Below are 24643 nucleotides of genomic sequence, written 5' to 3'. Positions count from 1 at the left end.
CACTGCATTGTACAGTATTATCTTAATGGGCGGCCAAATTGCTTCCAAACTCAATTCAAGATAGTGCTTATCTTTGTGGTCTGCAACCAGGATATTTGAGGGAATGCCTTCCCTATGTACATGTCCCGCCACTCGCACTATTTTAAAACCCAGTGCACTAAGCTAACGGTCACTTCAGATCATACCTTTCCCACACTCGCCCCCAAGTTGTCTGCTGAGGTTTGGAAGATTCATGATCTTATTAGATTTCAGTAGCTATCTGTGACTTTTGGGGTTCTGTGGGGGGTTGTCTTTGGCTGCTGAGGTTTTATTTAGAATGAGTTTTATTGAATTTCTAAAGGTTTTGTTTTAAACTGTTGTTCCCATCATTGAGCTTTCTGTAACTGAAAGACAGGCTATACATCTTTTCATAAATAAAACACAACTTCTAAGGAAACTGCCCACTGTTCCCTCTGGGTCTGCTTCCGATTTGCAATAAGAACAGAGAGCAGCAATAGATCAGACCTGTACAGGTGTTCTGTTGCTTTAATTCTTCTAAAGCAAGTACTGTACTTCTGGTAGAAGAAGATGATTGCCAAGTATTTATCTTCAGCAAGATATATCCCATTGGCCAACATCCAAATAATTGCTTGACTAATTAAAGAAGTATGTTGTCCATCTTAAGCAACAGTCCTTCACTGAACATACCTAAAGAAGCTCTTTACAGTGGAACCTCGGTTTATGAACACCTCGGTTTACGAATTTTCGGTTTACGAATGCCGTGGACCCATCTGGAACGGATTAATTCACTTTCCATTACTTTCAATGGGAAAGTTCGCTTCAGTTTATGAACGCTTCAGTTTATGAACAGACTTCCAGAACCAATTACACCCATGCTTCGGGTTAAGTACGCTTCAGGTTGAGTACTCCGCGGACCTGTCTGGAACGGATTAATCCACTTTCCATTACTTTCAATGGGAAAGTTCGCTTCAGTTTATGAACACTTCAGTTTATAAACAGACTTCCGGAACCAATTGTGTTCATAAACCGAGGTACCACTGTATATCCCAGCAAAGTTTTTGATACATTCCTTGGCATCAGTGACTAACAGTGCAATCCTATACAAGTCTACTTAGTAGCAAGCTATGCTGAGCTGAGTGGGACCCCCAGGTAAGCACATGTAGGATTGGAGACTAAGGCATAGGGTTACAATACAAATGAAAAATCCTATGCCAGGACAAGTGGGTTAGGATCCAGCAGGTCTCCAGCTGAGCTGGGAGGTTTATGACACAGCCAGGCTATGCTGACTTCACTCTTTCATCTTCGGTTCAGCTGGGCATAACCCATGCCATCCCAGTGGCTCTCAAAGTGTCATAAGATCTGGAAAAAACAGGTGTGGTATGGCAGGACCAGAGAAACTGGTCTTAAGCTGGATCCTAAACCTATTCAGCTCAGTCACATGATCTGGCAAACCTGGCACCGTTTAAGCCAGCAAAATGGTGGCTTAAATGGTGATATAACTGAAACACTATTTTAAAGGCTTGTTTTTTTCTCTCTGCTTAGGCTGGCTCAACCAGTAGTAACTCCACTCCTGAACAGAGTTCAGAACTTCTGATGGGTGGAGTTTGGACCTGGCATCACTTTACACCAGCTTAATTTACATCAGCTTGTTTTAAGCCAACTTCTTTTGTATAGGATTGCTCCCTCAGATTTCAAAGTTTAGTAGTAGTGTTTGTGAATCCTTCTGTAATGTGCTATTGAAAATTCTGTGTGGAGAACTAAAGCAAACTAATTGACTGTAGCAACTGAATCCTTAGATATCTGAAGCTGGCATTTTATTCTTTTGATGCAAAGGTCATAGCTTCCCAGTTGCCCCACAAGCTTGCAATACCATACTATGTCTTAGAAGCCATTCTTTGTTTTTGTATCCAGTTGTCTGATTTCCCCCCCTCTAGAATCCTTTTGTGAATCTTAAGGGCGCTGTTGCCCTCCTTTGCTCTCTTTTTTTAACATAATTGTTGCTTTGAGAGAAGTTGCTATGAGATAAGAAGCAATATAATGTAAGAAATAGATGCAGAATACCAAGATAACCTCTTGTGCATTTTAAAGTATGAACACACTGAATGCCAAGAGACTATATTGCTGTTTTCTTAATATAAAATGATTTTGCAAGCTGACAATTTTTGTTTTTAAAAAAAGTCCCCAAGAAAGGCATTTCTTTATTGTAGAAATAGCAAATTATGGAATGTTTCACTTCCCATCACAAAGGCTAAACAATGCACACAGGCAGCACACAAGAAATGCAATCCCAAAAATATTTGCGATATATATTGTTCCATAAAAGAATATAACACTACAGTTTGCTATGTATTGTATATATTAAATAATAATTAAAAGGCAGTCCTTCCTAGCCTTATAAGGTGTAGCTGACCTCTGTCAATTGTGGGCCCTCCTGCAGCCGCAGAGAGAGCATGGTGGGTCAATGGTCAATTGACGCTACTGTCAATGGTTTTCTTGTTATTGGTAAATGGCACAGAATATTGACTAGGATGTATGTTGAAGGGGTGTTACAGTGACAGCCACAACACTGCTGGATCTGTTATCCTGTGGGGAGCCTGATTTGGAACCCTCAGCTGGCACAACAAAAACAAAAAAAGAAGTAGAAAATGCCACAGAATGATGACCTTTGCAAACTGACAGGGATTCAGGTGCAGTTGTCAAATCTGCTAGTCCACCACTGCTTCCAGACACTTGTGACAATTAAGTTTGAGCTGAAAAACAGGTTGTTCATCTGCTGGCTTCCACTGTTGGAGGCAGTATGCCTCTGAATGTCAGCTTCTGGAAATCACAAGTGGGTTAGCACCCTTAGTTCCTGCTTGGGGGCTTCTCACATGCATCTGGTTGGCCACTATGAGAACAGGATTCTGGACGAGATGGACCATTGGCCTGACCCAGCAGTGTTCTAAGTGCCGGATTTACGTATAAGCTAAACAAGCTATAGCTTAGGGCCCCACTCTCTTAGGAGCCCCCAAAAAATTTGAAGGAAAAAACCACTGGATGTACATTTCCAAATTATAAGAAAAAAAACAAATAAGACAAAACACACAGCAACAGTGTTTTGTGTTGTGTAGGCTCCTATGATGTACATAATGGGCCCCGCCTGCTACCTAAAATATCACTGGTTTGCTCATTTATATATTTAGGGTGTCTACATTCTGCATCTTCTGCCAACCTAGCAGTTCAAAAGCACGTTGAAGTGCAAGTAGATAAATAGGTACCGCTCTGGCAGGAAGGTGTGCTGCTCTGGTTCGCCAGAAGCGGCTTAGTCATGCTGGCCATATGACCCGGAAGCTGTACGCCGGCTCCCTCGGCCAGTAAAGTGAGATGAGTGCCGCAACCCCAGAGTCGTCCGCGACTGGACCTAATGGTCAGGGGTCCCTTCACCTTTACATTCTGCATGGACTGGTTGCATGGCAACATGTGCAAATGGCTTTAGATACCTATTAGGTCCATAAATTACCATATAGCATATATTCAACACAAAAACAGCAGCCATTTGTTGTTGACAAAGGACAGCTGGATGTATAAAGAGCTGCATTACCTTCAGTAGCTTAGGGCCTCATCAAACCTAAATCTGGCCCTGAGTGTTCTTCTTATGTTCTTACACTGGTTAAAATAACTGATCATACAGTAAGTAGTATGCTATGCAGTGGCAATGATGATGTACCACCACCAGCAGCAGCAACAAGAAACAACACATGCTCACATATGCACCCACACATCTATTGTTTGGCTGTATGTGAAGCTTTCCATACCATACAGTGCCCCAACCTTCAGATGGCCCATCAAATATGTTTGCGTTGGGTGGGATTCAGTTGCTAGGCTAGCCATAAATAATCACCTCATATGTTATATAGAGTTTATATTATCAGTTCTCCACTGTAATCCATGTGACAGGATTAACCGGTTTTATTTAATCTTTCTTGCTTTGAGATTTGCCTGGGTGACGCTTGTAGAATGCTAACTGGTTTATAGTTAGAAAATGTATACTTATAATTAAAGTTTTCATCCTTTTCTGCATACTGGGAGATTTTCTTTTCTTTTTTTGATTAATATATCTTTTCCATAAATTGAGGGTGATATCACCTTGTGACTCAAAATATGAACTTGTCACAATGTGTGAGATATCACAGCTTAGAAACCTTATGAATAAGCTAAACCATTTGCACATTTATCTTCCAATAAAGTAGCAACATCAACTTTTCTGAACTTCCTGTCAGAAGTTACTGCAGGAAACAGCGCGTGTCATATTTAAGACCTTTTAGATACCACCAGTCTTCCAGAAATCACTAAAACACTGGCTGTTTTTGGTTCTTCTTGTTGTTATTTACTAGAAATAATTTCCTATGAACCAGGGATCAACCAAATGTATTGGAGAGCAAATTGCTCAAATATAGACTTGAAAAGGAATGCAGATCTCTGCAGTGGAATCTGGACTATAACTTCCTCATTGTAATCACACCAGACACAGCTTCCACTGAGACAAAACGAAAAGATAACCTGCTCACTGGTACAGAGATTAAAACTTAAAGGATATTATCGAAACGGGGGTTATTTTTTTCAATATAGTCACTGTAGGCATCATTATATGGAAAAGCACTTTTCATGTACAAGTTCTCATATACAGGTATCAAGTACAAAAGATACTGGTTCCCAATGTTTAGTAAAGAAATATGGACATAAAAGTGTCCCAATATCCATTTCTGTGATGAAGGAAGTATTTTTGCAGTGAGAGGAATAATCCTCAAGAGAGGAAATGTTTCACCATTGGAGAAAGCCCCGTTAGGGAGTAATACAAACCAAAGATTCAATAGTCATATCCCCTTTGCTTAGTCATGTGGCCTGGCAACCTAGTATATGCAAGCAAAAATGGTGTAAGTTTATTTTAAAGCTCAGCCAGCTGTAGTCCTGCACCTGATTGGCCCTGGTGTGCTCTATACTGGCTGTCTGGCTGCCCACACTGACTCCCGTTAAAGGAAGTTTCACTCTGACTAGAGGGAGAAGGAAATCTTGTTAAAAGCAAAAATAAGAGCACTACAAGCAGAGACCAATAGCAATAAACATCAGCTTAAAACTATGTTTAAAACCAGTAACAAAACTTTTAAGAGTCCAGTCTCTGTTAAAAACTTGCACAAGCTCCATTAGAAGCCTACACAAAGAACAGTGTTTCAGTTGGCACATAGAAGCCAACAAGGAAAGTGCTAGGTGAAATAGATCGGGGAAGGGCTTTCTGCAAGCAGTGTACCCCAACTATATTCCTGTGATCCTAGAGGGCATATATTTCCTGGTTCTCATCCAAATGTACATCACCCTTTGTGGGGTTTGATTTAGGAAAGCTCTAGGATGTAACCGGTAGGTAGCCGTGTTGGTCTGACGTAGTTGAAACAAAATAAAAAAATTCCTCCCAGTAGCACCTTAGAGACCAACTAAGTTTGTCAATGGTATGAGCTTCCATGTGCATGCACACTTCTTCAGATACACTGAAACAGAAGTTACCAGACCCTTGTATATAGTGGGAGGTATTTCTCAGAAGTGTAGTAGGAGATGGGTGATTGGCTCAGTGGATGTTCTTTCCTAAAAAGTTTAATTACAAACATAGGCGTTTAAGCATAAGTTCTATGCTCCATAAACTTAAAAGCTTCATCATTGCAACATTATTTAAAGGTTTACTTAATGATGTATTTCAAATGTGATGGAATCACAGATTTGGCCACTGATATTAAAAAGTACAAGAAAAGTAATACCCAAAATCTATGGGCTTGCATTCGCCTCCTGTTTGATTGTAGTAGAGCAGAGGCTGAGGAAGGACAAAGAGGTAATAAATTTGCGCAATTGCAAATGTAGCTGTTGAGTCAAGGGCACCCTAGACTAGGATGGTGAAGGTTGAGCATCAGCTGCATTCTCCAGGGTTACAGGAATTAGATATTAGAAGAGTTTAGCAGAGCTCTAAGACATTGCCAGAGTAATCCTGTCTGTGAGTTATGCCCACTGGTCAGGACTACTAATTCTCCTGTGTGCAGAGCACAATTCTGCACTGGCAGGAAAAATTACGACAGTGTGGTAGTAGAGGAAAAATACAACCTTCACGACTCAGCCACCTCACAGAGGAAAATTAGGATGCGACCTGGAGAGGAGCAGACTTAAATGAGAATCCCATGTTCATTTAGGATCTCTTTCTCAACATGCACATAATCTTAAACATGCAGAATAACTGGTATAGCTTTGAACATTCCCATCCGAATCATTGGAGAACCCCAGATAATTCACCCTAGTGTTGAACCACAAAGGGGATAGGACTAAGCATGTAGGCCATTATTGCTATAGCAGCAGAGGTATAAATTTCAAACAGGGAAGACAGATCTGTCTCTTATACACACTGTTTGATATGGTTCTTATTATGGAATGTTAATGTTAACTATTGCAAGCTACCTTGAATACTATACACATTAGAAAGGTACAATAAAAATCTCAATATAAATAAAATACATACAAGGATGAGTTTTGAGGCTACAAGGCTTCTTGGTGCATGAACAGGACAAGCAGTTACTATTGTGGAGTTACAGCTCCATGTGCCAGTTGGAGAACAGCCTTTACCAAAGGTGTCATGCACTCAAACTCAGAACACAAGGGAGAAACGTGCTGAGAGGAAGGCACACTTGGCAAATCCACACCGTGATCAACTCCCGCCCGGGAACCAATGTCCCCACTGTGGAAGGATGTGTGGAAGGTCCAGAACTGGCCTCCACAATCACTTACGGACTCATTGTTAAAACCGTCTTTATGGAAGACAATCTTACTTGGATACGAGTGATCGCCAAAGGAGGAGGAGGAGGAGGAGGAGGAGGAGGAGGAGGAGGAGGAGGAGATTAATAATAATAATAATAATTTCTATTTATACCCCGCCCTTCCCAGTCAAGACCGGGCTCAGGGCGGCTAACAACAAATAATATCAACACAAATATAAAAGAAACAATTCAGTTAAAACAACAGAATAATACAATGTTAAAATTCAATTTTAAAATTAAAAAATCTACGAATAAGATAAAACCATTATAAATAAAACCTTAGGGGAGGGTAACCGTGGGGTCAGACTGCGTCAATCCGAAGGCCAAACGAAACAGCTCTGTCTTGCAGGCCCTACGAAAAGATGACAAATCCCGCAGGGCCCTAGTCTCCTGGGACAGAGCGTTCCACCAGGTCGGGGCCAGTACTGAGAAGGCCCTGGTCCTGGTCGAGGCCAGCCTAGCCACCTTGTGACTCGGGATCTCCAATATGTTATTATTTGTGGACCGTAATGTCCTCTGTGGGTCATACCGGGAGAGGCGGTCCCGTAGGTACGAGGGTCCTAAGCCGCATAAGGCTTTAAAGGTCAAAACCAGCACCTTGAACCTGATCCTGTACTCCACCGGGAGCCAGTGCAGTTGGTAAAGCACTGGATGAATATGATCCCGCAGCCGGGACCCCGTAAGGAGCCTCGCCGCGGCATTCTGCACCCGCTGGAGTTTCTGGGTCAGTTTCAAGGGCAGCCCCGCGTAGAGCGAATTACAATAATCAAGCCTAGAGGTGACCATCGCATGGATCACTGTGGCTAGATCAGGTTGAGAGAGATAGGGGACCAACTGCTTAATGCGGCGGAGATGGAAAAATGCCACCTTGGCTGTGGTTGCAACCTGTGCCTCCATGGAAAGGGAGGCATCCAAGGTTACCCCCAAGCTCTTGACAGAAGGGGCTGACACTAATTGGGCCCCAGCGAAAGATGGAAGTTGGCCCCCCCGCCCCATGTCATCCCGACCCAGCCAGAGGACCTCTGTCTTCGAAGGATTTAGCTTCAGCCGACTCCCACGTAGCCATCCAGCAACAGCTTCCAGGCACTTGGTCAATGTGTCCGGGGCCGAGGCAGGACGGTCATCCATCAACAGATAAATCTGGGTGTCATCAGCATATTGATGACAACCCAGCCCAAAACTCCGGACAATCTGGGCAAGGGGGCGCATGAAGATATTAAAAAGCATTGGGGAAAGGATTGCACCTTGCGGGACTCCACACACCAAGGAGTGCCGCGGTGACAACCCCCTCCCTAGCGCCACCCTCTGTCCCCGACCTGAGATAAAGGAACGCAGCCATTGTTGGACTGTGCCCTGAATCCCCACGTCGGCAAGGCGGTGGTCTAAAAGCTCATAATCAACCATGTCGAAGGCGGCTGACAGATCTAGAAGAATCAGCAGCCCCGACCCGCCTTGATCCAGCTGTTTACGGAGGTCATCTGTTAGGGCGACCAGTGCTGTCTCGGTCCCGTGGCCGGGACGAAAGCCGGACTGGAATGGATCTAAAGCCGATGTTTCATCCAGAAACCTACCGAGCTGTTCGGCAACCGCTCTTTCAATTATCTTACCCAAGTATGGAAGATTTGAAACAGGGCGATAATTGGATAGATCTAGCGAATCTGACGATGCTTTCTTTAAGAGCGGACGCACCACTGCTTCCTTCAACTCCTCTGGGAAAGTCCCTGAACTGAGAGACAAGTTGATAATCTCAACCAGGGGGCCCCGTACCTCGTCTGGACACGCTCTAATCAGCCAGGACGGGCAGGGGTCTAGGGAGCAAGTGGTGGGCCTCCCAGCCTGGAGGAATCTGTCTACATCAGCGGGGAGTATGTGGTCGAAATGGTCCAATACTAAACTCGAAGACAGTCGAGGGGCCTCTAGTTCCGCTATTGTATCAAAATTGGCAGAAAGGTCACGGCGAAGTGTCAAGACTTTCTCCGCAAAAAAGCTCGCAAATGCCTCACAGCTATGGGTCGAATTAGTGCCTAAATTTGACTGATCCTCAAGGGTTGTTAGAGACCTGATTGTTCGAAAAAGTTGTGCCGGGCGAGAGCTAGCGGATGCGATGGAAGCTGAGAAGTAAGACTTCTTTGTGGCTTTCACCGCCATCTCGTAGGTTTTCATAAGCGACCTATAAGATGTTCTTGAGGCTCCGTCGCGAGTATGCCGCCATACTCGCTCAAGCCGTCTGAGGTCCCGCTTCATTTTCCGAAGTTCCTCGGTGAACCAAGGGGCCCGGTTTCGGCGGGGTTGCAGAGGGCGCTTAGGTGCGATCTCATCAATGGCCGCCAAGAGCCGGTTATTCCAGTTCTCGACCAGCTCATTTAACGAGCCACCAGGGGGAGCAGGGTCCCGTAAAGCCTGACGGAATCTATCAGGATCCATCAGCCTTCGCGGACGAGCCCAAATCGGCTCACCACCCAAGCGGGGCAGAGGCGGTAAGTCAATCCTGGCTTTCAGAGCGTAGTGATCAGACCATGGCACTTCCATAATTGGGGACATGATCACATCTATACCTGCACCAAAAATCAAATCCAGCGTGTGGCCTGCTTGGTGTGTGGGACCCAAAACAAACTGGGAGAGCCCTAATGTCGCCATGGAAGACACCAGGTCCGGAACCCGTGAGGAGGGGGTGGCATCGGCATGGATGTTGAAGTCCCCCAAAACCAATAAGTTAGGGAACTCCAAGGCCCAGCCGGCCACCACCTCCAACAGGTCCGACAGGGTGGCTGCTGGTGCGCTGGGTGGTCGGTACACCAGCCAGACAGCCAAGCCCTCCTTGGTGCCCCACACTAGGCCAACACATTCAATGCCGGTGATTGATGGTGATGGCAGAGCCCTGAAAGAGCAATCCTCCCGGATTAACAACGCCACCCCTCCCCCCCGACCCACAGTCCGTGACTGGTGGAGGACGGAGAACCCAGGGGGTGTTATTTCATGTAATGCAACTACTTCACCTTCACGTACCCAGGTCTCCGTCACACAAGCCAGGTCAACCCCCAGTGAGATAAAAAAATCTCGCATAGTGGCGGTTTTATTGCCTATGGACCTGGCATTGCACAACACCAGTGACGGAGGTGGATAATCCCTGCTCACCCTACCCTCGTCCCTCGGGATGGGGCGTAGATTGGAAGGGATTCGAGCATCACCACATCTCAAAACCCTTCGTCTGTGAAATCTACCCCCACCACCATACCTCCCTCGCCCATCGACAGTGGTGATCCCTAGCCCCGTGTCAGCGTCCTCCCCAAAGGAGTGATGTCCCTTCAATAACAGATCTGCCCTAGGCCCAGTCTCTTGAATAGGAAGGATATAATGATGATATGTAGAATCGGATGGACAGACATCTCCAGTAGGTATAAGTATAGATTGTGGAGTTACAGCTCCATGTGCCAGTCATTGTGGATGGCTACCGCAGTGTATTGAACCATACATCTTTGTGGGCAGATAGATCTCTTCCTGACACCACAATGGCACCCTTTGGCACACCATAGCACCACTGTCAGGGGCCAGACACATAATCCCTCAACACTGTTCTCTAAATCTGGCTTTCTGGAGCAGGGGACATTGCTTCTGGTTCTGCTTCATCTGCCTTTCCCCCCTTTGAAGTTATTGCTGCTGTCAACCACTTTGCATGATATTATAGACATTGCCTTCATCTGTGCATTTTTCTAAGTTGGGACTCAAACCCATGGTTCATGTTGACTGCTTCACTCTGCTTTCCCACCAAGCTACTGGACAAATCGCAGTGTTGCCCTCCCCTGGGTTAGCTATTGTAGCTTTCATTCTTCTTGCAGGAATTGTAAACATGTATGCAGATGTTCCAACATAAGACTTATGTCCTCCTGAGAAGCCTCTAGTTTTCTATGTTGGGTCTTCTTATACAGTGAGAAGCACAGTAGTCTCTTTTCCAGTGGCCTAGTTATACATTGTAAGAGTGCACTGGATTGTGTTATATCATGAGCTCATTTGACTACCACCGTGCTATGATTAGTGCCTTCTGTGCCTGGGTGATGTAGGCGTATTACTGTTCCGCAACATCCTTATTTCCAGGCACACTGTGGCATTGCCTACCAGTGCTGCTTCTGTTAGCTGTTGTCTGTTCCTGGATGTGCTTTGTATTGTGCCTCCCTTATGTGGGCATGAAGCCTGCCATAGTAACCCCATATTATGTAGTGGAACAAAAGCATCAGCATGCTCATTTCACTTTTGCATAACAGTACTTTGGGTGTAGAACAAATAGTTGTCGTCTTTAAAAAAATGACTTAAAAGGCTCAATGAATCAAAGATGCAAGGAACTATTTTGCTGGGTGAGGAAATTTCATGGCTGCGTACTCTCCTCTATTTGGAAACTTTCCTCCTGGCTGCTTATGTGTCAGCGAGGCATGACATCAAAATCAGCACCTGCTGCCATAACGTTAGTCGTGTTAACAGGCCCAAGTGAAAACGCAATGTGACATTAATGTATCATTTAAGGAACTTTTTTTTGGGGGGGGGGTTCAGAACATTCCCTGCATTTACTGCCCTTTAAAGCCCTAAACGGCCTCGGTCCAGTATACCTGAAGGAGCGTCTCCACCCCCATTGTTCTATCCGGACACTGAGGTGCAGCACCGAAGGCCTTCTGGTGGTTCCCTCGCTAGGAGAAGCCAAGTTACATGGAACCAGGCAGAGGGCCTTTTCGGTAGTGGCACCCGCCCTGTGGAATGCCCTCCCACCAGAGGTAAAAGAGAGCAATTATTACCAGACCTTTAGAAGGCATCTTAAGGCAGCCCTGTTTAGGGAAGCTTTTAATGTTTGATGGATTTCTGTATTTTAATGTTTTGTTGGAAGCCACCCAGAGTGGCTGGGGGAACCCAGCCAGATGGGCGGGATATAAATAATAAATTACTACTACTACTACTACTACTACTACTACTACTACTGTTGGTCAGCTGCTTCCCTAATTTGCTTCTGTTGTCGCATTGTTATTAAAAAATAATATCCCTCTTTATTAAGGCTTTCTTAACCTTTTGCTTTCCTTTAAAGCAAAGCCTCACTGGGTTCAACTCATAAAAGATTTTGAAGCTGCGGTGGAGGACAACTTATACTGGGAATGCAGAGCAAGCGGCAAACCCAAGCCGTCCTACAGGTGGCTGAGAAATGGAGAGCCTCTAGCATTGGAGGTAATGGTGATTGTTCCTTCTTTGGGCAGGGGGTGGGGTAGGCATTCTTGCATATATGTAGACCATGGACTCTGCACAAGTAACTCAAAAGGAGCTGACAAAGAATAATGTTATGCCTCAAATAGCTTCTGCAGTTAATTATTTACCAATAGCAAAATATGTTTAAGGATTTATTCATTGGCAGCTGGGCTACACTGCAGTGCCAATGTACATGGTGGTGTTGGCACATGAAGGTTGTGCGCCCATTATTTCTGCCTATTTTTAAAATTACTGTTGAATTACTTGGTTGTACTGGATGTAATGCTAATCCGAGTCTGTTTATGAATGCGATAAATAAACAACTCAGAGCAGATCCATTAAAATTAATGACCCTGTCAATCATGTCTATTAATTTCAGCGGGTCTATCCTGTGTAGGACTAGCACTGGATACAACTCATGGTTCTTACATTTACATGAGCAGTTAGCCAGGTTATCTTTCCTACAAAGTAGGGTGCCTCCAGGCTTAATGAAAGTTGTGAGAGATTGTCTCCTGGCTTCCCTCATATATAATCATTTCTGCACTACTTATGTTGCTCACTTATGCAAATCAAATGGAAAGGTTGCACATAAATGCACAAGAAATCAAATCTATTGAGAAGTGTCTTTTTGCCAACTCAGTCAGCTTCCCCTCACCCTTGCTGAATAGACAAAAGCAGTAGATGGGAAAGGTAAGGGGGGGGGCAGAATGGTACAAAATTTATTGGCAGGCAGTTACTATGAAAATTGCAGTCTAACAGATGTTTGTTGTCTCACTTTTAGTATCATCTACGTATGTGAGACTGAGAATATCAACTTTCTTCAAAGTATACTACAGTGGTACCTCGGTTTAAGAACAGCCCTGTTTACAAACTATTCCGTTTACGAACTCCGCAAAACCGGAAGTAGTGTTCCGGTTAGTGAACTTTACATGGTCTATGAACGGAAGCCGAACGGTGGAAGGGCACTGGCAGTGGGAGGCCTCATTAGGGAAAGCATGCCTCGGTTTAAGAACGGCTTTGGTTTAAGAACGGACTTCCGGAACGGATTAAGTTCGTAAACCGAGGTACCACTGTATATCACTTTTGCACATTCCTACCTGGTAGTTGCTGGTTTCAGGATCAGCATTGTCAGGCAGCTGTTGTTCAGTTGGACAAGATTCCTAGTAGACCAAGTACAGTGATGACTAACTGAATAGTAGGGTGATGAATAACTAAGAGAGGAATTTGGTGTAGCGCTAAATTAAAGTCCCTTAGCACTAGCTGATTTTTTTGTGTGCTAGTGGAATGGTACTCATGGCTGGTTGCACAACAATTAGCTTGGTTTTGCTGTAATTCTGATACTTCCTGTTGTGCAATCTGTTGCACAACAAGCTTTCCATGAGCATAGCTGTTGAGCAGGATTTCATTCATATTGTGCCCCCATTATTCTTGCCCTTCTGTTAGCACAACAACCCTCCCTCTGGCAATCAGAGAATACTGAATCTGAGCCTAGGGTTGTATCCAGTCCTAGTTCAAGATTCTATATACATGTATGCAGGATGCTGGTGGCGTTGTGGTCTAAACCACTGAGCCTCTTGGGCTTGCCTATCAGAAGGTCGGCGGGATGAATCCCCACAATGGTGGTGAGTTCCCACTGCTCTGTGCCAGCTTCTGCCAGGGTAGCAGTTCGAAAGCACACCAGTACAAGTAGATAAATAGTTGCCGCTGCGGCGGGAAGGTAAACGGCATTTCCGTGCGCTCTGGCACTCGTCACAGTGTCCCGTTGCATCAGAAGTGGTTCAGGCATGCTGGCTACATGACCCAGAAAGCTGTCTGTGGACAAATGCTGGCTCCCTCGGCCTGAAAAGTGAGATGAGCACCGCACCCCATAGTTGCCTTTGACTTGACTTAACCGTCCAGGCGCCCTTTGCCTTTACCTATACATGAACATAAGTAATTCAATAGGAGGTGATTATGTGTGTTGGGGGGGGGGAACTGTACACAGACTTCTATTAGGTTTGCAAAAGGATGTAGGAGGAGGGGACTCTATAGTCTATAGACTCTGAATTTGAAGATAATCCTGGATCTCCCCTGCCTATGAAAATATGGAAAGCAATATTCTTAAATGAAATGAGCATCTTAAGAGCATATATTGATTACAAACTTGAACTAGCAAATAAAAAAAGGTTCCCAGAGAGTTAATGACTTTGAGATTATGGACCTAATAATAAACCTAATAATTGCAGATAAATTAAGTGGGCTAAAGTGTAAAGTTCCCCAATATGATGAGCAGTTTCTTCGTGCCTTTATTCACAGACTGAATGATCTGAGAAATAAGACTCCTAACTTTATTTTGCCAGTAGCTGAAAGATCAGAGTCGAAAGAATTGGTTATAATTATTCCTCACCTCTATGCACCTTTGAAGGTGAGGCAGGGAGTGATACAGGAGAGGGCCTTTTCTGTGGTGGGACCCTGTCTTTGGAACTCACTCTCCAGGGAAGCTTACCTAGCACCATCTATGTTATATCTTTAAAGGTAAAGGTAAAGGGACCCCTGACCATTAGGTCCAGTCGTGACCGACTCTGGGATTTCGCGCTCATCTTGCATTATTGGCCGAGGGAGCCGGCCGACCTTCTGATCAGAAAGCCCTAGGCTCAGTGGTTTAACCCACAGCGCCACCTGGGTCCCTTTATATCTTTATGCAAGGCAAATAGTGTTTTTATTCGCCTAGGCATTGGAGGATGTTTACTTCTGCTGATGGGATTGCCAGACTTCATTTCTTCTTCTATCATGTTGTATTGTATTCATCTTCATTGTTATTACTAGTGGGGAGTGATTTGTAAGGATTTTACTGTGATTTGTAAGGATCTATTGCTAATTTCTCCTCTAGCCATGTTGGTATTCTTTCTTTCTCACAACTCCAAAATGAATCCCTCCGTGGCTTAAAAAAGTTCCTAAGTGAGAATCATGGACCACAAAAGTGATGGTGGAAATGTGATACTGGCCAAGGGGGCTGAGTGCTGCTGCCCAGATGATCAGGCAAAAAACCTGCGCTATTACAGTCAAGGCTGATTGATGTTCTCTAAGTGCCTCTAAAGATAAATTATAAGATCTTAGGTTTCTTTCTTTTTATTCAAGTGTGCATAAATTGTGATAAATGGATTGCTGAATGTGATAGTATTTAACATTATTATTTGCATATTCATTAAGCAATGATATGAACTACCACCTACAGTCTGAGTTTATGCTTCACGTATATATACCCTGTTCAAGGTGAACAAGACTTCTCTTTCTTTCTCAAAACACTACACCCAGTCTCTGGAGTTGTAATATGACTTGACATTCTGAAGGAGCAGAATTGAACCCCCACCCCATGCCAGGCTGCAAAACCGTTTTATAGAAGTAGGCGTGCTTGTAAGCACCAAAATTAAAGTGAGTTGATCCCCAGGATTGTTAGGAATAGGGCACATTGACAATCAAATCCAACTCAATTTTCTCAGAATTCAAAAGAGGATTTTCAAAGCTGGTGTTCCAGTTTGAGGCTTATATCTGCTGGATAGCACATAAAGCCTTGTAGCTCATAAAAGCCATTATTACTATTATTATTGTTGTGCTACTCTCTTTGGTCAGAGCATGCCAGAAACTCACAGTTGACTCAAGCATCAGTTAAGCTATGTTTAAACTCTTCAAATGAGATTTGATAAAGGCATGGGGTATAGTAGTGCAGTCAAAATAGCTTCCTGTGTCTGTTTTACCAGTCATTTAAAGGCATATACATTTTAAACTTTTGCTTTTGTTGTCCAGGGAAGAATACAAATCGAAAATGGGGCTTTGATCATAACAAACCTCAACTTGACAGATTCTGGCATCTACCAGTGTATTGCAGAAAACAAACATGGGACAATATATTCCAGCGCTGATCTCAGAGTTGTAGGTAGGTCTAAAATTTCCTGTCTCTTTCATAGAATCATAGAGTTGGAAGGAACCCCGAGGGTCATCCAGTCCAACCCCCTGCAATGCAGGAAACCTGCCCACAGTCATCCCTGGGTGGGCTCGAACCACCGGCCTTCTGGTTAACAGTCAGATGCACCAATCCATTGTGCCACTGTTACTATATATGTATTTCCATGCCATGTAGTTGTCAGAATGATTGCCTTAAGAAAAAACAAGTGGCAAAACTTGGGGTGTTGTTGTTTTTTTCTCATTGCAGCAAAGCAACTTCTCGTTGTGGTGCTGCAATACTTTACTCACCTGCATCTAGAGGATGTATTAGATGGGTGCGGGGGTGGAAGATGAAGCCTGGTGTGTTTTACAGCCCAATCATTCACTGCTTTAAAACGAGGACACCAAGATAAATTATTAATTAGGGGGAGAGCAGAGACAAAGGCTTGGATGCAGTCCCAGAGATTAAAACTAATCACACGATCTGGAAGCAACTTCGGTTCAGCACATTACTCAGGTGTACTGATCTTCTGCATCACGACCCTGGCATTCCTGGGAGAGCAATGTCATTTAAAAAGCAACAACAACAACAACTACAACAACAACTACAACAACTTATTATTTGTATCCCACCCATCTGGCTGAGTCTCCCCAGCCACTCTGGGCGGTTCCCAATCGAGTATTAAAACAGTACAGCATTAAATAAATGTTTAAGAAGCTAACCAACAAAAATACAGTAATGTACAACTCAACAATCAAATCTTCAGCAATGGGAGGGAAATAAAGCAGAGAACTGAATAATTTAAGGAGATGCAGATGGGTTCCTCTTCATTCACAATCTTCTGTGCAATCTATATTCCGGAAAATACATATATGGTCACACCTCAGTATCTTCTCCTTTCAAGCTTGCTTTTTTTCCTGGGTTCCTGTGACCCCTTCCTTGATTATGGAGACAGGGGCCAGTTACTGAGGTTATGCAAACTTGCTTTTGAAAACAAATGGCAAACACTCATCAAGGCTGAGTGCTTGACTCTTGGCGCTTCCACAGAATTCTAATAACAAGCACCCTTTCTCACTGATAAGGCAGTTGAGAGAGAAGCCTTGACAACCACCTCATGCAGTTTCCTTTTAAGCATTTCTAAATAGCTACCAGCACCTGTTCATTGTTACGATTCACAAAAGTCACACAGCGAACTATCCTCACAGCTATATACAGCATGTGGGGTAGTATCCAGCTAAACAGTTGAAATTAGTGCAAGTTCTAAATCCTCTCCTTTCCCTGTGCAACCCCTAAATCTCACCCACAACAGATTTAGGGGCCATGCTGGGAGAGAAAATGGCAGGGAAGTTCCTCTGCACAGTCCAAAATTGTTATGCTAGCAGAACTGTGTAGTTGGAACCACACATGGGCTATATTTGGCCAATTGTCTCACTCCATTTGTCACTTGTAATATAACCTGCTCTATTTGTACTGAAGAGCATGAGGAAGCCAAATGGAGCCCTGGTAATGGTTTGAGGTTGATTGCAAGGTTATTAGTTTGAGAGGTTTCTTTTGTGCCAAAAGCAGTTCTCTGATATTGCGGGACTCAATCAATTTGCAAAAAAATAAAAATAAATCACTTAAATATGAGCCCAAAATCAAACTAAAGGTCAGCTCACATGGCATCATTTTAGCATTGCCCTTCTGCTCTTTGAAGCTATCCTAAGCTGTGTATTCCAAGGAGACCTGTTCTCCTTCCATTTTGTGTTCCCTCATTAGCACCTTGGCTGAAGAGGTTCCATATTTTCCAAAATGGTTGGGCTGGCAAAGATCTCGCAAACCAAGCCCTAAATGTGCTTGAAAGTCTCCTGCCAAAATCCTCTGCTGAAATGAACAAGGAAGTGCCTTTGCCTTCTGTCCATTTCCATAGCACTTCCCAAAAAATGTTAATGTTAAGTCTTCCTCATGTTCCTGATCTAATCAAAGCAATGCTGTCACCTGTTGATTAGCCCTGAAGAACACTGAGATTATTTTGTAAGAAACTATCATTTTGAACTCCACCGGAAGCCTAGACCAACTGTTTGGTGGCCCTTTCCAGTCCTACTAGTAACATCACTGAAACTACTATAGTATGTGTTTCTTTGCTGCCACTAGACTGGTAAAATGAAGCAGTCATCAGCAGTATCCTATTGTAACCCACATCCTGACATGCTAAGAGCTGTGTCCTTGTGCAGTTTCTAAAATCAAATTATATTCAGAAAAGCCAGTTTCTCTGGATAGCAGTCGCTGGGAGAAATTGGTGGAAGAAAGATGTACCCTGCTTGTGAGCTTCCTGCAGGCATCCGGTTGACTGTTGTGCAAAATGGAATTCTGGACTAGATAGACTTCTAGTGCGATCCAGCAGGACTCTTCTCGTGTTCAATGAAATGAAAATGAAGTATGCGTTTAATTCCAGCTGAATTCAATGACAATTTAATGTGTGATAATGTGCAATGGTAATTCAGATTCTTTGGTGGTTAAATGAAAGACGAGCCTATTTTAACTCGTGGGATCCACTGAGGCCATGGCAGAGAAAGTTGTGTTTCATAGTTAATATTCTTTCTTCTGCTGCTAGCCTCTGCTCCTGACTTCTCTAAAAGCCCGATGAAGAAGCTGATTCAGCTTTTAATTGGCAGCACAGCTCATTTTGACTGCAAGCCGAAATCTTCCCCTAAAGCGACGACTACTTGGAAAAAGGGAGGTGAGCTGCTCCAAGAAAATGAAAGGTATTATGTGAATCACGAGTGCTTCCATACTACAGTTTAAACTGTTATTTTAATCCCTATCCTGAATAATAATAATAATAATAATAATAATAATAATAATAATAATAAGGCACTAATCTAAACTAGGTAACAAACATGCAAACACAGCTTTTGAAAAAGTAATTGAGCTTCTCTCCCCCCCCCCCTTTTTGGATTCACCAGAGTAACATTCAAGGCCACTGAAACAAAATCCTGTCTCCCCAGTCCCCCAGCAGATACACTGCACATACGCTGGATCTTTTTCTGATTATATGGCTAAGAACGTTAGCTAAAGAAGTGCTGCAGAAGTGTTGCAACACTTCAGAGAGTGATTTATTGTGACGTGGTCTTTCATACACAACAGCCTGCCTCGCAAAATGTATGAGATAGGGTGTGTGTTTGTTGTAATGTAATATATAAACACAACACACAAATGCACATAGATTGCAGCATCAAGGGATTTTAAAAGATAGGAACTGAAGATACCAGGGTTACAAAAAAGGAACAAAAGCCTTAATAGCTAAATAACCTCTGGTTACAGTATAAGACAAAGGCTGGAGGTGGAATGCTACACACTCTACTAGGGAAGAAGTCTGACTGGTCTTTTTTTCTGAGTAAACATACTTTTGTGAGTTTGCAGTGGGGGTTAGGTTGTATACCTGACCAGTAAAGTGAAATTGAAGTATGTTCCTAAGCAAACAAAAACAAAAAAAACCTTTATGCCTCAGGAAGCTTATAATCTAAATTCAGATAGTCATGAGCAGGAGAAAGAATAGTGGAAAGTAAGGAATAGGAAAGGCAGGGAATGGATGTGAGCAACTCCAGAACATGTACCTGGGCTTTGTTGAGCATGAGACCTAGGGAATTAAGACAAAGGCTTCTCGGATGAAGGACATTTTCAGCTGAATTTGAAGAAAGGAGGTCACTAGGTAGGAAATTGTAGCATCAAATTAGGTTTAACAACTTGACAGCATTGCTCCAGGAAGCCTTGCCAGGTTGGAATTTTATCAGCAAAGAGCACATGGGTGGTGGTTGTTGCAATGTTCAAACCAAAAATGAAGAGTCCTCAGCTGCTTCATTCAGTTCCTGACGCAAGTACACAAATCTTGCCCCCTTGCTCCTTTTTTTAAACATTCCCCAAAATACGGGGAAATACTTCCACAGAAAGAGAAATTCTTAAACACACACACACACACACACCTCAGTGTGGTTCAGCACAGCACTAGGTCAGCAAATGCATGATGCCTTCTAATGCAAATAAGGATGCATATCCCATTGAAATGATCAGTTCAGTGCTGACCAACACTACGTTTCCATCAGTCTTGTGCAAGACTTGATGCATTTAGATACCTTTTCTTTTCACCCAACTAAATTGGATAGATCTGAACATGAGGAAAGTTGGGGATAACTGTCAACACCAGTAGAACAACAATATCAATACAGTATTGAAAATGCAACATCGTGAATATCTATATATTCCCGAATACTAAATTGTGCCACCAAGATACTGTCTAGGTGACAGAATATAACTGGCCTGGTGTATGTGAAGTTTTGTTCCTTGAACTGTGTGTGAAAGGGAGAGAGTGCACAGCTGATGGAAATTAGAGGGGGAAAACACAGTAGAAGCTATATATTGAGAAAAAGGTGACGTACTCAGGTAATACTGCAGGCGTAATATCATTTCATAGAAACTCATGCCCTTTTCCAACAGTTGGGAGTTTTAGCACAAATTGGCCTTTAGCACAAAACTGATGAGACATTGTCGTTGTCTCTGGAGATTTGATTTGTGCCACAGTGATAAGCAATATTTGAAAAGTGAGGCATGCACATAAAAGGAACAATACATTGTAGATATTCCTGTTAAGAAATAACTGGTGCTTCACAATGGGTCGCCTCCTGTTGATTTCTAAATAAAATGCATTGTGAAGAAGTCGCAATGCCATAGCAAATCAGCGGACGATACAAATTATTCTGGAGAGTCAAAGTGGTGCCAAGGGAGCTAATAAAGCCAGGCAGCCTAGCAGCACCTTGACAGTTCAGAATCAATGCTGACAAATGCAAGGAAATGTGTGTTGGAAGGGAAAAATTGAACTACTCATGTACAGGACTAGGGTGTAATAAATTAACCTGTAACTGCTTAGACTGGAGCATCACTTGTGGAGAGTTCAATGGAGATATGTGCTCATTCTGCAGCAGCAGCAGCAGTCAAAACAAAGTGAACTGAGAAATGAAGAATGAGATAGAAAATAATAGTGGAAATCTCATTCTGTTGTTACATAAATTGATTTTAATGCCCTTAGACCTTGAATGCTGCACACTGTCCCGATCATCCTAGCTCAGTGATATAAAGAGACTAAGGGATGGCAGGTGAAGATTTTAAAAAAATTGCAAAGGCATCTCTATGAACTGTGAGTAGGAAGAACTCAAGACTGATTTAGTTTGAGGAAGACTAATTGTATGGGAATCCTTAGGTACAGAAAAAAGCATTATCAGAAGCTTTATATTTACCTTAATATAGCTTCCATTCCTAAGAACAAATGAAAAGCAGTGCATTTAAGGCAGCAAGAATAAGGAGCTTATGTTGACATATTACCATTAGCATATAGTATGGTTGAACCAATATTGTGGAGCGACTAGAGTGTTCTGTTTGGAACCAAACGGACAAGTTTTTTGATATCCGGAAGTGTTTCATTTGGGATTGTTGAAGGAAAGATGGGACATAACAATTTTTCTAAATGTGCCAGATTACTGAAAGGATTGAAATTGGGGGTGGGGGTGGGGAGAGAGAATCCAGTATAAATAATTGTCAGTTGTGGCACTATGCGCTATGAATGGAGAGCATGAGAAATTGTTTTGAAAGATACCATAAGAGTTATTTCAGCCAATTAAGGTAACTTTTCATGAAAAGAATGCATCAGCATTCATAGTTGCAAGTTAGGTTATTTGTTTCGAGTAGAGTTATCTGTGCAGAAAACTACTGATTATTCTTATATTCCCTTATTCTTTTTGACAAGCGTTGACATGTCCTTCGTTATGACTAGTAACCAAATGGTTTTAATATGGAAAGACAAAAGCAATAAGGAAATGCAGAAGTAATGTTGTTTACTGCATCCATTTCTTTTGTCTTTGGTATGAGTATCCTAGTGTAGGGAAAACGGTTTAGAACTATCAATTCTATTTATTTTTTATTTTATTTTTTAAATCTCAGACATTTCTATGCTGGCTTGCCTTTTGCAGTGCACCAGGAAAGAGATATTCATTAAACACTTCATTGGAATCCTTCCCTAGCCATTATGGTCATACATTGTTGTTGTTGTTTTAAAAAATGTTCTATTTTCTGTAGAGAGAGCGATTTAGACCAGGAACTGAAAGAAGAAACACAGCTTTTATAAAGCCATCTACAAATTCCTATGACCATAGCCCTTATACAGTACTATATTTGGTCTTCTAGGAAGAATTTGTAATACTCTGATCATAAGGAAACCTTCCTGTGATTAATTGCTACGTACCATTAGGACTTCTTATCCATGAGCTATCCAACTAAGTCATCACATGAGCAGAACAAATTTTGCTAATGTAACAGTATTCACCACTCCCAGGGCAGATTTGGGCAGGTGCGGGCTGGGGTGGAACAAATATTGTTACTTGTTCAAGTAAAAGTGCAAATACTTAGATACAGCCCAGGGGCTTCAGCAGCAGCACAATCCTCTACATGTTTACTCAGAAGTAATCCCTATAGAGTTCAATAAGACTTACATGCTGGTAAGTGAACTGCTACTTATTTTACACTGGCAGTGTCCAATTCAACTGCATCTATCAAGAAATGAGCAAGAAGGTAACATATGCAGAAGCTATTCAGCAAGTTGAAAGCCACTGAATTGACTCTTTTCCAGAGACACGTCTGCTTTTAACATTCCATTGTCAAAACAACAGTTATATTTATAAAGTGTTGTTTGTCTAGCCGTATGCCCCTGCTTGAGCTTGCATCGTTGCTTTGGTTAGGAAAGGAACCCAGAGGGAAGTTGTTTCTTAAAAATACAGCAGCTGAATTTCTGACCTAAATCTTGCAGTGGCTTATGAAATGAATGCATTAGATTAACCCAGGATTAGCTACTTAATTAAAAGTGAAGTGTGTTCAAAGCAGAATAAAACTGTGTACATTTTGATGGAAGTACTCTAATTCTTTCGCTTCTTTGAAGTGGATGATCTGAAGGGCTGTGTAAACCCCCTTGTTTTGGGTGATGGACTGATCTCCCATCCCAGCAGGAAGGCTCCCTAGCTCTGCCCTAACTTTAGATTTCTTCATAGAATGCAGGAAAACAGTACTTGCACTTCTATCAGCTTCTTGCTTTAACTACACACAAGACTGCTTCCTTGGTGGAAGATGAGGTGGAGATGAGATCAGGTTTTATCTTGAGCTTCTACTAACATATAGCTACACTTGAAGTTGCTTCAGGGGAGCTAATTCATAGGGCAAAACACTATTGAAATCTGGAGAGCACATAATCTCTGCCCCTTGCTCCCCCTTGTACTCTCTTCATACAGTATTATGCTGACCTTTGGGTCAATGTACTGAAGAAGGTGGAGTGGAGGTTCCAGTTCCAGGCATGCTTGGAGGAAACTTGATTACTTGGATCCATTCCAGTCTTGCTTCGTGGCACTGAAACTGCCTTGATCGCCCTAGTTGACAACATTTATTGGGAGAGAGATGGGGAGAGTGCTTCCTCATTCTTCTCAGTCTCTTGGTAGCTTTTGATACTGTTGACCATGGTATCCTTCTGGAGTGTCTCAGGAAGGCAGGAGGTGCTAAATAGCATGGGGGACAAGATGGAACCTTGTGGGACACAACAGGACAAGTCCTATAGTACCAAAGATAATTTCCATAATTTCTTTCTTGAAATAACCTTGGAGATAGGAGTGGAACCATTGAAGAAGTGCCCCCATCTCTAGGAAGCCTCTGAAAGCTGTTAGCAGGAGTGAAGTGCCATCAATATGCAGGTAACATCCAGTCACATATCTCCATACCATCTGAATTAGGGGAGGCTATTCAGGTGAAAGCATCATGTGACTCATTCTCAGACTGAAGAGAGATGGAGCTAGCGGGTGAGAAAAATGGGAGGTGCTTCCTCTCCTTTCTGAGTAGGTCATTCAAACTTGCCTCACAATACAGTCCCCATTAAGCACATTCTTGTGCTATTCAGTATCTGTATATGAACTGAGCTACAGTCTCAAAACTATGACAAACTAGAAATCAATGCATACGAAAATAATGTTGCTGGTTTTCTGTTCCAGCGGTGGTTTCCCAGGGTCACATCAAATGCTGCTACAGAGGATGCCCCAGTCTTCAAGATGGGATACCTAGGGAGCATGAAAGGCTGCTATGGGAAAGAGCAGTTTAAAAAGACTTGGTTCACATATGGTTCTGTGCATAGTCCTTGGAACCTGGCCTCTGAAACCCTATGTTTTACAGTAACAGAAACTGGTTGCGCAAGAGAGCCATTCTGCTTCCCTTCTCCACTCCTGCCACATACACAAAAATGTAAAACATCCTATGGCTTTGTAAAAGTGAGAAGAGGAGGAGGAGGAGGAGGAGGAGGAGGAGGAGGAGGAGGAGGAGGAGGAGGAGGAGGAGGAATCTACTAACAGCTGTCAGAGGCAGCAGCATGCCTCAAAATACCAAATACGTACTTAGAATTTAAATCAGGACACATTTGTTCTCTTCATGTCTTATTTGTGAGCTTCCACTATTGTAGCAGAAATAGTGACTTGGTGGACCTTTGTTCTTTTGCAGTAAACTTCTGCTTATGCTCTTATGGAACCATTCACTCTGCTCTGCTTTTACAATTGTTGCCCTAGGTAGCATAGCTGGAAATAGAATGCTGTGCTAAAGGGACCTCTGCTTTGATCCACCAAGT

The 24643-nt window shown here is 42.9% G+C and overlaps 1 protein-coding gene across 1 annotated transcript in view; it reads left to right on the top strand.

Moving 5' to 3' along the window:
* Positions 1-24643, top strand: part of CNTN3 (contactin 3) — a 187487-nt gene that overhangs the window by 121765 nt on the left and 41079 nt on the right. Inside the window, exons 7-9 of the mRNA XM_035106611.2 lie at positions 11890-12026; positions 15828-15957; positions 18560-18710. Of these exons, the coding sequence (XP_034962502.2) occupies positions 11890-12026; positions 15828-15957; positions 18560-18710 (418 nt within the window). The remainder of the gene's footprint in view (positions 1-11889; positions 12027-15827; positions 15958-18559; positions 18711-24643) is intronic.

Source organism: Zootoca vivipara, chromosome 2 (assembly GCF_963506605.1).
Source record: "Zootoca vivipara chromosome 2, rZooViv1.1, whole genome shotgun sequence".
NCBI classification, from domain to species: Eukaryota; Metazoa; Chordata; class Lepidosauria; order Squamata; family Lacertidae; genus Zootoca; species Zootoca vivipara.
Note: the sequence above shows the minus strand (reverse complement) of the source record. Positions and strands in the feature narration are given on the sequence as shown.